This window comes from Furipterus horrens, unplaced genomic scaffold, assembly GCF_987537825.1.
Source record: "Furipterus horrens unplaced genomic scaffold, mFurHor1.1.pri manual_scaffold_4, whole genome shotgun sequence".
NCBI lineage: Eukaryota > Metazoa > Chordata > Mammalia > Chiroptera > Furipteridae > Furipterus > Furipterus horrens.
In genome coordinates this window covers 31288-45331 of record NW_028327174.1, presented here as the reverse complement: position 1 = coordinate 45331, position 14044 = coordinate 31288, and the positions used below count along the sequence as shown (strand labels likewise).

The window sequence follows — 14044 nt, the reverse complement described above, 5'->3', positions numbered from 1 at the left end:
AGCTGTGGTTCCTTCCCACCTCCTGCCCAGCTGCAGCCTCTGGTCAGATGGGGCCTTCTGCAGAGCAGACACCACCCCTCACCCCTGCACTGGACCCTCTGTGGGCTCTTCGTTGCCTTGGGGGCCTAGGGACCAGCCCCGACCCTCTCCTGCTTCACTAGGGACACTTGTCTCTGCCTTCCTCTGACTTGGGCCTACCTGCTCTGCACCTGCCCTCACTCAGCCAGAGGCCTGTCCCTCGGCCACACCTAGGCTCAAGATGGACAGGTTCAGGTCTAAGTACCTGTCTGTCGGGACCCAAGTCCTGGTTGGGACGGCAGCTTTTGTCTACTCACCCCTCCCAGGCCCTCCTGTGCCCATGCCACGAGTGAGCTGAGAGGGGCTCACCTTTAACCCCCTTGCGTTGGCCTGACTCCTGGGGTACTCACCCCTTGGCCTGGGTGTGTGGTCTTCTGTACATGACTTAATCCTTGAAACCCCAGGGTCCTGATCCATAAACATGGGACCATTAGTACATGCCCACCATTCTGAGGCTACCCAGCAGGCAGCACTTACCACTGAGGGCTGAGCGCGAGGGCCACTGCTGGTGCGTGTCAGGCAGCATCCGTCCAGTGTCTCAGGGTCTCGGGGCCGGCATGCAAATGTGGAGAATGCTCACTGTTCCTATTTGGGCAGGGGTCCCTGCCCACCCCAGACGGCATCAGAAAAGACTCCTCCTTCCATCCTGAGGCTGGTGACTTGTGTTCGCCCAAAGTTAAGAGCTCAGCCCCCTGCAGCTTCCCGGAGCACTGGCTTTCCCGCTTGGCTCAGTCGCACCTGCTGGCTCGTGGGTGTTTGTACACTGCGCTCCTATGTCCAGCAGTGGGGGTGGGAGGCAGAGCTAAAAATGGTACTGAGGGCAACCTATCTGCCCAGCTGGGTTGCTCCTAGGTGCTTAGCCCTGTGCTGTGAGCTCTAAGTGGTTCTGGCTCACACAGCCCCGCATTGGGGGCAGGAGGTGGCGCTGAGATAGAAAACTGACGTGCAGAGAGGATGAGGCTGAAGAACGTCAGACAGCACAACCTCTTCCCACACGGGCCCCCCCTTGCTCTGCTGGGAACACCAGAGCTGTTCTGCAGGACGGGATGCAAACAAGGCGCAGGAGCCTGGCAAGAGCTCCATGCTGGCCAGTGGAGTAGGTGAAGGGTGGGGACGGGGGAGCTGCCTCCTGAAGAGCTCACACAAGCCTCCCTGAGCCCAGAGGGAGGCCCGGCATGGATCCCAGGGCCCTGTGTGTGTGGACACGGAGGAGCCATTCAGCCACTCTCCTGGGGTCGGGCCGTCCACACACACCTGCAGCACCGGGGTCCATACTGTGTCTGCAGGGAGGTCCTGCCGGGGCCTGGGTGGGCCACAGGAAGATGAGGGCCCTGAGCACGCCCGCCTGCGCATGCTCAGATCCTGTCACGTCTGAGGCAGGCAGATGGGGTCCGTTGTATTAAACCTGTGTTACCCAGGAGAGAACTGGAGTTCGTCCTGGGGCCACACAGCTGATAGGGGGTAGAACTGAAACGTGTCAGGAGGCCAGCCTGACATTCCATTTTCATCTTCCCTCCTGTTCCCCAATGACACGCCCCGCGTCACTGAATTTCAGTCACTCAGGTGACAGCAGTGACGGCAGCCTCTCCCAGGCCAGTGCGTCCACAGGGCTCTGGCCTGGGCATGCACAAAGCACCTTCCTGCTGGGGGCTGGGCTCCATGGGCGCAGCCCTGCTGTCCCCTTGTCTACTCTGGGGGACAATCCTACTCTGGGAGTGTCCCTCTCTGTTCTGACTGCCTCCCTCCTTCCTCAGGCTGCCACCTGGGCCTCCCATTGAGACCTGCTTGTTCCACAGGTGGTGGGTGGTTCTGTGCTGTGCTGTCTCGGGTGGGAAGCCCCACACCTGCTCCCCCCGTTACTGGGGGGCTGCCCCTACCCTCCTGGAGTGTCTTCTTTGGGCCCTCTCCATGCCCCCAGTTTGGGCAGGTCTTGGCCCCAAGTTCATGTGGTCAGAGCTTGGGACCTTTCTTAGGGCCTCTGCTATTGGGGTCTCCCTCTACTCTGTATCTGGACTGATACCTCTTCCCACACTTCTCAAGAAAGCCCCTGAACCAACAACAGTCTTGGGGTGCAGATCTGGGCCTTGCTCAGATCTCCTGCTTTGGACTCCCCAAATCCACCCTATTCTCCAACCGCAGACGCCATACCTGCTCGGATCCCATCCTCCTGGTCAGGCTAGCGCTTCCCGCTGACTCCTAGGGGCCTCCTTGCAACTCTGGGATCCTGGCTGCTCTGGGGTGGAGCTGGGGCAGGGCGGCCTCTTCGCAGGGCGGGCGCTGGGGTCCAGAGGGCCCTCCTCGAAGACACCGGCTCCCAGCGCCTCGGCCAGCCTCACCGGGCCCCTCTGTCCGCAGGGGAGGATGAGAAGCTGGCGTCCCTGCTGGAGGGGCGCTTTCCGCGGAGCACGTCGATGCAGGACACGGTGCGCGAGGGCCGTGGCATCCCACCCCCGCCACAGACCGCGCCGCCGCCCCCGCCCGCGCCCTATTACTTCGACTCGGGGCCGCCCCCCGCCTTCTCACCGCCGCCCCCACCGGGCCGGGCCTACGACACGGTGCGCTCCAGCTTTAAGCCCGGTCTGGAAGCGCGCCTGGGCGCAGGAGGCGCGGGCCTGTACGAGTCCGGCGCGCCCCTGGGGCCGCTGCCCTACCCTGAGCGGCAGAAGCGAGCGCGCTCCATGATCATCCTGCAGGACTCGGCGCCGGACATGGGCGACGCCTCCCGGCCCCCGCCAGCGGCCACCCCTCCCGAGCGCCCCAAGCGCCGGCCGAGGCCCCCGGGCCCTGACAGCCCCTACGCCAACCTGGGCGCCTTCAGCGCCAGCCTTTTTGCGCCGTCCAAGCCTCAGCGCCGCAAGAGCCCGCTGGTGAAGCAGCTGCAGGTGGAGGACGCCCAGGATCGCGCGGCCCTGGCCGTGGGCAGCCCGGGCCCGGGGGGCGGCAGCTTCGCCCGCGAGCCCTCCCCGACGCACCGCGGGCCTCGGCTGAGCGGCCTCGACGACAGCCCCGGGCTGGCATTCGGCGGCCCGGTGCCGCCCAAGGACCGGCGGCTGGAAGAGCGGCGCCGCTCCACCGTGTTCCTGTCGGTGGGAGCCATCGAGGGCAGCCCCCCCAGCGCAGACCTGCCTTCCCTGCAGCCCTCCCGCTCCATCGACGAGCGCCTCCTGGGGGCCGGAGCCGCCACCGGCCGCGACCTGCTGCTGCCCTCCCCCGTCTCTGCTCTGAAGCCATTGGTCAGCGGCCCGAGCCTTGGGCCTTCCGGCTCCACCTTCATCCACCCACTCACCGGCAAACCCCTGGACCCCAGCTCGCCCCTGGCCCTTGCTCTGGCTGCCCGGGAGCGGGCTCTGGCCTCCCAGACGCCCTCCCGATCCCCGACGCCCGTGCACAGCCCTGACGCCGACCGCGCTGGGCCCCTGTTTGTGGATGTGCAAGCCCGCGACCCTGAGCGCGGAGCCCTGGCCTCCCCGGCCTTCTCCCCACGGAGCCCAGCCTGGGTCCCTGTGCCTGCTCGTAGGGAGCCAGAGAAGGCCCCCCGGGAGGAGCGGAAGTCGCCCGAGGACAAGAAGTCCATGATCCTCAGCGTCCTGGACACATCCCAGCAGCGGCCAGCGGGCCTCATTGTTGTCCATGCTACCAGCAACGGGCAGGAGCCCAGCAGGCTGGGGGCCGAAGAGGAACGCCCAGGCACCCCACAGCTGGCCCCGGCACCCACACAGTCAGCAGTGGTGACAGAGCCCCTACCCAGCCCCCGGGCCCAGCCCCCTGGCAGCACCCCAAAAGACCCAGGGCCAGGCCAGGGAAGCTCCGAGGAGGAGCCAGAGCTGATCTTCGCTGTGAACCTGCCTCCCGCCCAGCTCTCCTCCAGTGATGAGGAGACCAGAGAGGAGCTGGCCCGCATTGGGCTGGTGCCGCCCCCCGAAGAGTTCGCCAACGGGCTTCTTGTGGCCACCCCACTGCCTGGGCCAGGCCCCTCACCCGCCACAGTGCCGGGCCCAGCCTCAGGGAAGCCCGGCAGCGAGCTGCCCCCGGCGCCGGAGTCTGCAGCCGACTCGGGGGTGGAGGAGGCAGACACCCGCAGCTCCAGCGACCCCCACCTGGAGACCACGAGCACCATCTCCACCGTGTCCAGCATGTCCACCCTGAGCTCCGAGAGCGGGGAGCTCACCGACACCCACACCTCCTTCGCTGATGGACACACTTTTCTACTCGAGAAGCCACCAGTGCCTCCCAAGCCCAAGCTCAAGTCCCCGCTGGGGAAGGGGCCGGTGACCTTCAGGGACCCCCTGCTGAAGCAGTCCTCGGACAGTGAGCTCATGGCCCACCAGCACCACGCCGCCTCTGCCGGGCTGGCTTCTGCCGCTGGGCCTGCTCGCCCTCGCTACCTCTTCCAGAGAAGGTCCAAGCTGTGGGGGGACCCAATGGAGAGCCGGGGGCTCCCCGGCCCCGAAGACGACAAACCAACTGTGATCAGTGAGCTCAGCTCCCGCCTGCAGCAGCTGAACAAAGACACACGCTCCCTGGGGGAAGAACCGGCCGGCGGCCTGGGCGGCCTGCTGGACCCTTCCAAGAAGTCGCCCATCGCGGCAGCTCGGTGAGCAGGGCAGTTGGGGAGGGTCCTGTCCCACGTCCACGGGCCTCCCTGCCTTCCCCTTGTCCATCATGGCTCCCTCAGTCCCACCGCTGCCTGTCCTCCCCCGTCTACCTCTCTGTTCTTCATCTGGCCTTGCTTTGTCTGTCTGTCCGAGACAGAGGCTCTCTCAGGGATCTGACATGTCAGGCTGCTGTCCTCTCCACCCTGTTGGTGTTGAGAGTGGGAGCCGGGCACCCGTTAGAGGCCCAGGGTGGGTGTGAGCCCCACCGTAGCCCTCCGGAGGCTCCCCGCCTGGGGGTTCCTGCAGCTCTTGCTCCAGACCAAAGCTGCCTCTCCCTCCTCGGTGGTCCTCTCTGCAGTTCCTGCCCTGTTGCTTGGCTTCCCAGGGGCCCTGGGTATCCCCATCCTCCTTGGGCACGTGGCTGGTGCCACTGTCCTGTAGCCTTGCGTCTTTTTCCTTGGGGGACCCACCCGCACCAACTCTGTTTTCTGCCCCAGAAACACTTCTGTCTCTCAGCACCACCTCTGAGTCCCTTAGACACAGACCCCTGTGTGTGATCTTGAAAGCGCATTAAGAAACCATCCTTAGGCTGAAGCCACACCATCTCTCTGAGCCCTTCATCTGCCCTCATGCCTTCTCCACACCTCCCCCAAGGGGCGCCTGTGGTCTGAGGCTGAGCCGCCCCCTCCCCTCTGGGCTCCTTGTTGCCTTGAGCGACAGAGTGGGCCCTTTCCCGTCCATGTGGAAGGCAGAGTCCACGAAGTGGTGAGGGTTCAGGTCTTGCTTACAAGGGCTTGCCTGCTCTGCCTTCTTCCAGGTCAGCATTTGAAAGACAAGTGGGGGCTTGGAGAGCTCATGGTGCCTAAGGGTGGTCCAGGAGTGTGGCCCCACCTGCTGTCACCCCTGGGGCTTGTTCTGGGGACCTCTCCCCCTTTTCCCCCTTCCAGCTCCCAGTGGGGTGTGAAAGCCCCTTCCCAGCAGGGCAGTGTCAAAAGTGTCCAGAGCGTGGGCATCGCAAGCGTGGCTGGTGCCCAGCTGAGATGAGGAGCCAGGGTCCTAGGGTGGGCTTCCCTGACCAGCCTCCGCCAGCCCCCGTCTTCTCTGCATCTCCTCTCTTCATGTCCCTTGGTTCTGATGAAAATTAAAGCCATTTAAAGTGGGTAGCACAGTGCTGACCCTCAATAAACATTTGCTGAACAGATGAAAGCATGAAGCCAGATCCCAGTGCTGTCTTTTGTGACCCAAGACCTAGGGAGGCAGCTCGGCACAGGCCCCTCAGAAGGAAAGACCCGTGGTTCCCATGTGCCGGCGGTTGAGCCCAGATCCCGTCACGTGCTGTGCTGGCTCCTGCGGGACAGCTGGGCTGTCGCAGTGCACGATGGGCTCAGCCAGCTGGCCTCTCCTGACGCGTTCCTCTCTGAACCCGCTGTCTGTCCTGCGTCTCTCCTCAGTCAGGGTGAGAGGGCTCATGTCCGCGGCTCTGGGTTGTGCTTGTTTATCTCGGACTTGGGGTTGGGAGGGCTCGATCTTCACGTCCTGCCTGTTCCCTACCCACTGGAAAGCAAGCCTCCTTCACTTGGTAGTTCCTGCAGAATTCCAGCTTCTGATCGGCTTCCTGTGGCTGCCTGCTGAGCCGGTCCCTGGACTCAGGGACATGCGGCTGTCATCGGCCAGGCCTGAGCCCTGCACTGTCCTGGGAGCCTGGGCACAGGGCCCTCCCACCTAGTGAACAGGCTCTGAGAGGGAGGGAGGGGGACTCTCCAGCTGCTGTTCCCAGAGGTGCAGGTGTAGCTCACGTCGTTGCCCGACCTCAGCTGGGGGTCAGCAGGTTGCATCTGAGCTCTGTAGCCTTGCACAAGCCACTTAAACCCATTGAACTTCAGTTCCTCCTGTGAAATGGGGGTGACAGGCGGCACTGCTAGGAGCACGGAGCCCAGGCTGCAGCGTGGTGGGTGCTTGCGTCTTCGGTGTCCTAGGCACCTAGCTCTCGGCCAGGTTAACCCTTACAGTCCTTGTGGGGAAACGAGGGTGGGACGTGGCCCCAGGATGTTGTGCCTCGCAGTCGCCCGGCCACACAGACATTGACAGTGTCCACCTCCAGACCATAAAGCCGGCATTCTAAAGAGACTCACTCTAGCCAGTAAGCAGTGGCGTGTGTCTGACCCCAAGTCGTGCTCTCTGTCCACCATCTGGGGCCTCTGTCCCCAAAACCCTTGTAGCGACGGACTCAGGGTTTGGGCACCGTCCTCTCACAGAGACGTGCACATGTGCGTGCATTCTGTCGATGACACTGAGTATGTAGCCTGTGCACACGTGTTCTGGAATCACTGCTCGTAGCCGACTCAGTGCCCCCGATCGGCCGGGCCCCCGATCGGCCACCTGACCTTCCCTCACATTTCCCCCAGCTCCAGCTCACTCTCCCGCCCTCCGCCTCGTGCCCCCTGCCTGCCTTCAGAGCCAGAGAAACCGCCTCCCTCTGGGCAGGCGTGCCGTGGTCACATGCGTCACTCTCTTGTGGCCAGCTGTGGCTGGGTCCTGTCGCGGCTGCTCTTGTTCTACAGCCGACGGTGGCTAGAGTCCGGCAGTCACTCCTCATTCAGTGACAAAACATCTCCTGAGTCTGCCTTTTAGAGAAACGTCCAACGTGAGGGCGGTTCTGCTGTTCAGGGGAGGCGCTTCTCTTCTCAGGACTGTTGTTGGCAGAGGGCCCAGGGCCGTGGCCGTGGCTGCTGGGAGCATCGCAGTTCTGCCTTCATCCCCAGAGCCCCATGTGTTCCAGGCCCACCTCTCTGCTCACCTGCTGGACACGCCCCCTCTGTTCACCTGCCCGCCGATGGCTCCGTCCAGGGTCTGCGGTCCTTCAGCCATAAGATGCTCTGTGGCCTGAGACCTTTCTGGGCGAGTGAAGCCGCCCCGTGTGTCACGGACTTGAAGCTCAGCCACTTGTGCCAACGACCAGTCCTCTGCTTGGGGCATTCTTTGTTTTCTGGGTGAAGCTGGAGGGTGCAGCAGCCGGGTGCTGCCTCTGGAAGGTGTGGGGCCTGTGTCTTTGGGGGACATTGATCCCAGGCCATCCACCTGTTTTCAGTCCAGTGCCGGGGGACTGAGCACTCCTCTGCTCGGAGCTCCGTTTATCTTCCAGGCCCTATGGTCTCATCAGATCCCACAAGTGGTGTGGTCTCCACAGCATCTCCGAGCCCCGTAGTCACGCTCAGTTGTGCCGAGGGGCTTGGTGTCACAGCTGCATGACCCTCACACCGGCTTCCACAGGGCGACAAGCTTCCTTCCTGCAGCACTTCTCGGAGCTGTGTGCCATGTGCCTTATGCTGTGGTCTCTTACCTGTCCGCTGCTTTAGTGGGTCACGCGTTAGTTCTTGCAGGTGCTCCTGTGCTGCGGGGCCCATCCTGCTTGCATACCCAATGGGGATCTAGACAAAGCCTCTTATGGCTGCGGTCACCTCAAGGCCAGAGGGCTTGTTCTTCTGAAACCTGGACTGACACCTGCTGTGTGCTGGCTATGTGGGTGCACTGGGGCCAGGATGTCCCTGCAGGTCACTTGAGGTTAGGGACACATGCAAGTGTGTCCCTGGAGTGGGGGGCAGGAAGGGTTGCAGAGGGGGGGTCGGGACACTGGCAGCACGTCAGGGTGGCAGCCTTCGGCAGGTGTGGGCACTGTGACCAGAGTGTGTGGGGTGTACGAGCCTATGTCTGGTCTAGTCCCTCTACCTGGGCACCCAGATGAGAGGCCTCAAGCCTCCACCTGTCTGGCACGAGTGCCACAAGGCAGAGGTCAGCCAGAATTAGGGCCAACAAGTAGTCAGACCTGGGAGTTCCATGTCACGACACCTTTTCGGTGCACCTGTGTTCTTGGCTGAGTGGTAGGGACCAGGAGTTCTGCTGCACAGAGACAGCGAGGGGGAGGGTCCTGGGTAAGACTTGGAAAGCTCTGGACACAGGCGGTGGGGCCACAGAGGAGGGCTGGCTTATGGCTGAGCGCTGGCGGCCTGCCAGCCACGAGCTGACCACATGGGATGCTGACGGCGGCTCCCAGGCCCCTGGTACGGGCGGGACTAGGGGGAGGAGGAGCATGTTGGGAGACCCGTATGGCTGGGTTGCCATGTGGCATTCTTGAGCGCATCGGCCACAGCAAAACGAGTGAAGGGGGTGCCAACTAAGAGGGCAGCTTGGGAAGCCTGTGTAGGGCAGAAGGTAGAGGAAAGGGCGCCACCTTGAAGGGAAACCATGGGCCGGTGAGCACGGGGGTCCTGCTGGCAGCCCAGCCACCGCAGGGCAGTGGGACAAGGCCAGACCTCACTGGCTCCTCCTCAGTCGCTGCTGCTGCCAGGCACTCCCGGGTGCCCACCGTCCCCTTGCAATGCCACTTGGTCACCCTCCAGGCCGCTGCCGCTCCACGGCCACCATGGAGACCAGGTGCTCCTGGTTGGTGTCTGTTCCCGGGGCCACCCCAAGTGTCCTGGGAGCGCCTCTGTGCGAGGGTTGGGGGCACGGTCTGGCCCCTTCAAGAGGCTCTGCTCTGGGTCTGAGCAGTTGGGAGGAGACTGCAGGGACAGGGGCTGAGGTGAGAGAGCGGTGGAGGGCGATGGAGGCAGGGCCGGTGGGAGGGACCGAGCCTGGTGTCCAGGGACAGGCTGCCCCGCACAGGTGGGAGGGCAAAAAGACAAAACCTGCTTTTAGGGGAGGGGGGATGCTGCGGGCTTCCCCCGTGAGGGGTGGGGTGGGCTCCAGTCAGGAGAGAGCAGAGACAGGTAGGGGACGTAGAGGGGGCATCCTTAGCCCAGCCCAAGCAGGGGCAGGGAGAGGCAGGTGGGGTGGGAACTGGGGGGAGGCCCACTGAGACAGCAAAGTGCATGAGGGACGCTAAACGTCACCAGGATCCAGGCGCCTGCTGAGTGCCTGCAACACGCACAGCGTCCCGAGTACAGCCTGTGGGTGGGTATGTGGGGTCTGCACCTTACAAACTAGGCAGCAGGTTGCTCAGACAAACCAGGAGCTGCCCAGGTCTGCCCCAGTCTGGCCTCCCCCTGCCCCTGGCAGCTTCAGATTTGCTCCCTCACATCACACCTGGGTTCCTCCCTGACGGGGTGTCCAGCCAGGGATCCCTGCACCTGGCTGCCCTTCCTGTGGTCGTGACTGTGGGCCGTGCTGCTAACTCTCTCTCTCATTGCTCTCTCCTGCCCATCTGCATGTGGCTGCTCTGTCTAGCTGCGCGGTGGTCCCGAGCGCCGGCTGTGTAAGTGAGCATGCTCATCCCACGCCTCTGTCCGTGCGTGCGCCCGGCCTCCGGCGCTCTGCTCTGCTTGGCTTCACAGGGCTCCGGTGCCACAGGGCCTCTCCAGGCTTCCCTGGCCACCCTAGGGGGTGGGGGTAATAGAGGGGCTTTCTCTGGAGGAGCCCTCAGGCAGGCCTCCCGCCATGGCCATGCTGGCGAAGGACTGGAGTGTCCTGCCAGTGACGTTGAGAAGCAAGGCACCCTCTGTGGACGTGTGTGTGCGTGTGCCTGTGCATGCCTGCACACGTGTGCTTTGCCCCTATCATGAGCAGGCCCCTGCCACTCCTGCCACTGCTGCTGCATGTCTGTGGCATGCGTGGGCGCTGTCACTGCTGTGTATGCTGTCCTGTGCAGAGAGGCTGAGCGTAATGGGGTGGCGCTGCCTCAGACCTGCTCGGCACGCGCTGCTGTCCTCGGTCTGCCACAGACTGGCTGTCAGTCCTGTGCCGCAGGCAGCCGTGGTCACCGCTCAGGCGCCCCGAAGCCAGCCCAGGTTTCTCTGGGTCCCCTGAGGGCAGAGCTGTGGGGGGACTGGTGAGGGTTCTGCCAGAGTCTGGCCCTCCAGGGCCTGGGTGGATGGGCAGTGCCCGAGCCACTGTCTGGCTCTCAGGGATGGGAAGTCAGCCCTTTGCCATGGGAGGCTCTTTCCTCTGGTGGGTGTGCTGGCCATGGAGCCCTTGGGGTGTCAAGGGGGCTGCTGGTTTTATTCCTCATTATTTCATTCGGTCTAGGGGTCGTCCCTCACCACACATACACACCAGCAGGGGGCCAAAAATGGCGGGAGTAACTGTGGGGTCCCACCCTGTTTCCTCCTCTGGCCCTAAGGCTACCTCACCAGACCCAGCCCCCTGAGCATTGTCCTGGCCACTGGCCCTGCTCCCCGCACCCTCTCCCACCCCGCCTGACACCCCTCACCTGGCCTTGACCCCCTCTCCCTCCGCAGGCTCTTCAGCAGCCTCAGTGAGCTGAGCTCCATCTCAGCGCAGCGCAGCCCTGGGGGCCCGGGCGGCGGGGCCTCCTACCAGGTGCGGCCGGGCGGCCGGTACCCCCTGGCGCGGCGCGCCCCGAGCCCAGTGAAGCCCGCGTCGCTGGAGCGGGTGGAGGGGCTGGGGGCGGGCGTGGGGGGCGCGGGACGGCCCTTTGGCCTCACGCCCCCCACCATCCTCAAGTCGTCCAGCCTCTCCATCCCGCACGAGCCAAAGGAGGTGCGTTTTGTGGTGCGCAGCGTGAGCGCGCGCAGCCGCTCGCCCTCGCCGTCGCCGCTGCCCTCGCCGACGCCTGGCCCCGGCCCTGGCCCTGGCCCGGGGGCTCCTGGCCCGCGCCGGCCCTTCCAGCAAAAGCCGCTGCAGCTCTGGAGCAAATTCGACGTGGGCGACTGGCTGGAGAGCATCCACCTGGGCGAGCACCGCGACCGCTTCGAGGACCACGAGATCGAGGGCGCGCACCTGCCGGCCCTCACCAAGGACGACTTTGTGGAGCTGGGCGTCACGCGCGTGGGCCACCGCATGAACATCGAGCGCGCGCTCAGGCAGCTGGAAGGCAGCTGACGCCCCACCCTCGCCCATGCCCGGCCGCGCCCTGCGGGCAGGGCCCTCCACCCACTCCGCCCCAGGCCGCGGGCTCGGCCTACCCCCCCACTACGGCGCCCGGGCCAGGAATGTTGCATGAATCGTCCCATTTGCTGTCGCTCGGAGACTTGCCCTGTACATTGCTTAGTGCCCTCCCCGGCCGACCGGCGGGCGAGCCCCACCCAGCACACGGTCAGGAAGGGTGCAGGCCGGGAGGCTGGAGCGGAGGGCCTTGGGGTGGGGTTCTCCGGCCTGACCATCTCCCACGCAGCTCCCGGAGGCTACTCTCCAGAGTGGGACCTAGTCCAGCATGCGAGGTCAGGACACACCTTGGTGACTGGGGGGAGGGGGGAGACATTGGGGTTCTCGGTTGGGGGACAAGGAGCCCCCTTGTTTTGCATATTTTAATCCACTCTATATTTGGAACGAGAAAAGGAACAAATATCTCTGTCCTTAATAGCTCCCTTTCCCCTCTCCCAGCCCCCTCCTGGTTCCCCTGTGGCTGCCCAGTCTTCCATCTCCGCCCCGCACTGCCACTGCCACCCCACGTGGGGCGGGGGACGCTCCAGCTGGTCTGGGGTTGGCCAGGGTCCTAGTAGCTGCCCTGGGGCCCTGCCTCGGCCTTCTCCCATCGCTGAGCTATAACGTGCCCCACGACCCTTCAGGTGCTGCGTGGAGGAGGGGCGGCGGGCGGACGGCCAGGCCTGCTGGGCACTAGCAAGGTCTGGTGGCTCCGGAGACCGTTGCCCTGGGGGTGGGGGCAGGGCCCTGGCACCTGCCCCCCTACCCCCCGCCATCTCCCTCACAGGGTCCCTCCCGAGGAGGACTGTAGCCTCCTCCCCATACTGTTGGGCAACTACAGCAGAGAAGCGTCTGCCTCAGACCCCAAAGTCTCCAGTCCCCGCCCTGTGTGTGTGCACACGTGTGCGAGTGTGTGAAACTGGGCGCGACCGAGTGCGTCGGGGCCCTGTGTGCGCCCGCGCGCCGAGTGGTCCCGCGGGCCACTGCGGACCCGTGCGAGGGCTGCGGAAGCGTGCGCAGGGTGCGTGCGTGTGTGCGTGAGTGCGAGCGAGCGAGAGCGCCCTGTCTCCACTTCCAAAGAAAGTCAGAGGCCCTCCTCCCCCCTGGGACCCGCTGTTCGTCCCGCCTGCCCTTGCGGAGCCCCACCGGCCTGAGCAGGCTGTCCTGTGAAGCTCTGCTGCTTGGGGAGGCCTCCGGGGACCCTTGGAGGCAGTGCCCGCCCCTCCTCCCACCAGGCTTCTGGGGGGACTCTAGGGAGGCCCCGTAGTCAGGCCACCGCAAGCCCTGGGGAGAAGCAGAGACCCCAGAGGGCACCCCAGCCTCCCGTACTGTGACTCCTCACACTCAGCAATGACTGTGGGGTGGGGGGCCCTGGGGCGTTTTTAACCCTAGGCTTTGGAGTCTGGACTAAGCTCCATCCACGTCACTCACAAGTTTCTGTTTATATTTCTAGCTTTTTTTAATAAAAATTTTAAAAAAACCCAGAAAACAGAAGTTTTCACAGCCCAGAGGCCTGGCACGCCGGTCTGTGCCCGCCCGCCATGCCCCAGCCCACCAGCCCCACTCCTGGGCAGAGTCACCCCCAGCATCCCCCTTCACTAACAGGCCAAGTCACACTCAGCAGCAGTCGCTGTACCAGGCTGCCCATACACACCGCCTCACACTCACCTGTGGGTTTTTGGTTCCGTTCAATTTGGGTTTTTAACTTTCCAGGGTCAGTTCCGCTTCACCCTCCTTTTGTATGGAGCTCCATCCAGGGGATTCCCCTGCTCCGGTCCTGAGGCCTCCGACCCTGACGTTGTGATACAGCCCCACAGAGATCTATGTTTCTTATATTATTATTATTGATAATTATTATAATATTATGTAATAAATTTATAAGAAAGGAAACTGCCTCTCCGCTGCCTGCTTGAGATACTGGGAGCGCAAACCCTGCTGTCGCTTGGCTCGCAGAGCCCTCCCTGCCGTGACAGGAGCGTCCGGCCGCGTCCGCTGGTTGCTCAGGCCCCTGCCTGGGACCCGTGCCTCTGCTGACCTCATGCCCGCCTGGCTGACTTCTTGCATCTCTCTGAGTCCGGCCGGACCGCAGCCTGTGCTTCCTAGTTGGAAGCTTTGCTCTCCGCCCCTGAGCTCGGAGGCCACTCGCCCTCTGTGGCCCTGTCCCCTTTCCCTCTCAGTGTCCAGTTTTAATGCTGCCGCTCCTGTCTGTCGTCCTGTCCCATGGCTGCGGCCCGCGCTTGGGCCTCACTTCTCCCGGAGCCGAGTCACTGGGCTGCCACTGGCCGCCGCCGTGACGGGTCCTGGTTGGCACTGGGTGCTGGGCGGCCAGCGGCAGGGGGACGTGCAGAGGGGAGTGGGTGGACGCTTCCCACGGAGTGAGGTGGAGGCCGCAGGGCCGGGGCTGAGAGGGCCAGGGCCTGCGGAGACCCGCTGTCACCCGGTGGGGCCACGAGAGGCGCAGTGGGCGCAGTGCCCGGCCGCTCTAGGGCGCA

General features: G+C 64.2%; 1 protein-coding gene across 3 annotated transcripts in view; it reads left to right on the top strand.

Annotated features, from left to right (window-relative positions):
• The window catches only part of SHANK3 (SH3 and multiple ankyrin repeat domains 3), a 43475-nt gene extending 30377 nt beyond the window's left edge, over positions 1 to 13098 (top strand). For 2 of the 3 annotated variants that reach the window (XM_090272188.1, XM_090272186.1), the window contains 2 exons: positions 2434 to 4672; positions 10907 to 13098. In XM_090272188.1, the coding sequence (XP_090128314.1) occupies positions 2434 to 4672; positions 10907 to 11510 (2843 nt within the window). In that variant the 3' untranslated portion in view covers positions 11511 to 13098. The other variant, XM_090272189.1, reaches the window with a different exon arrangement.
• Positions 13099 to 14044: the final 946 nt, after the last annotated feature.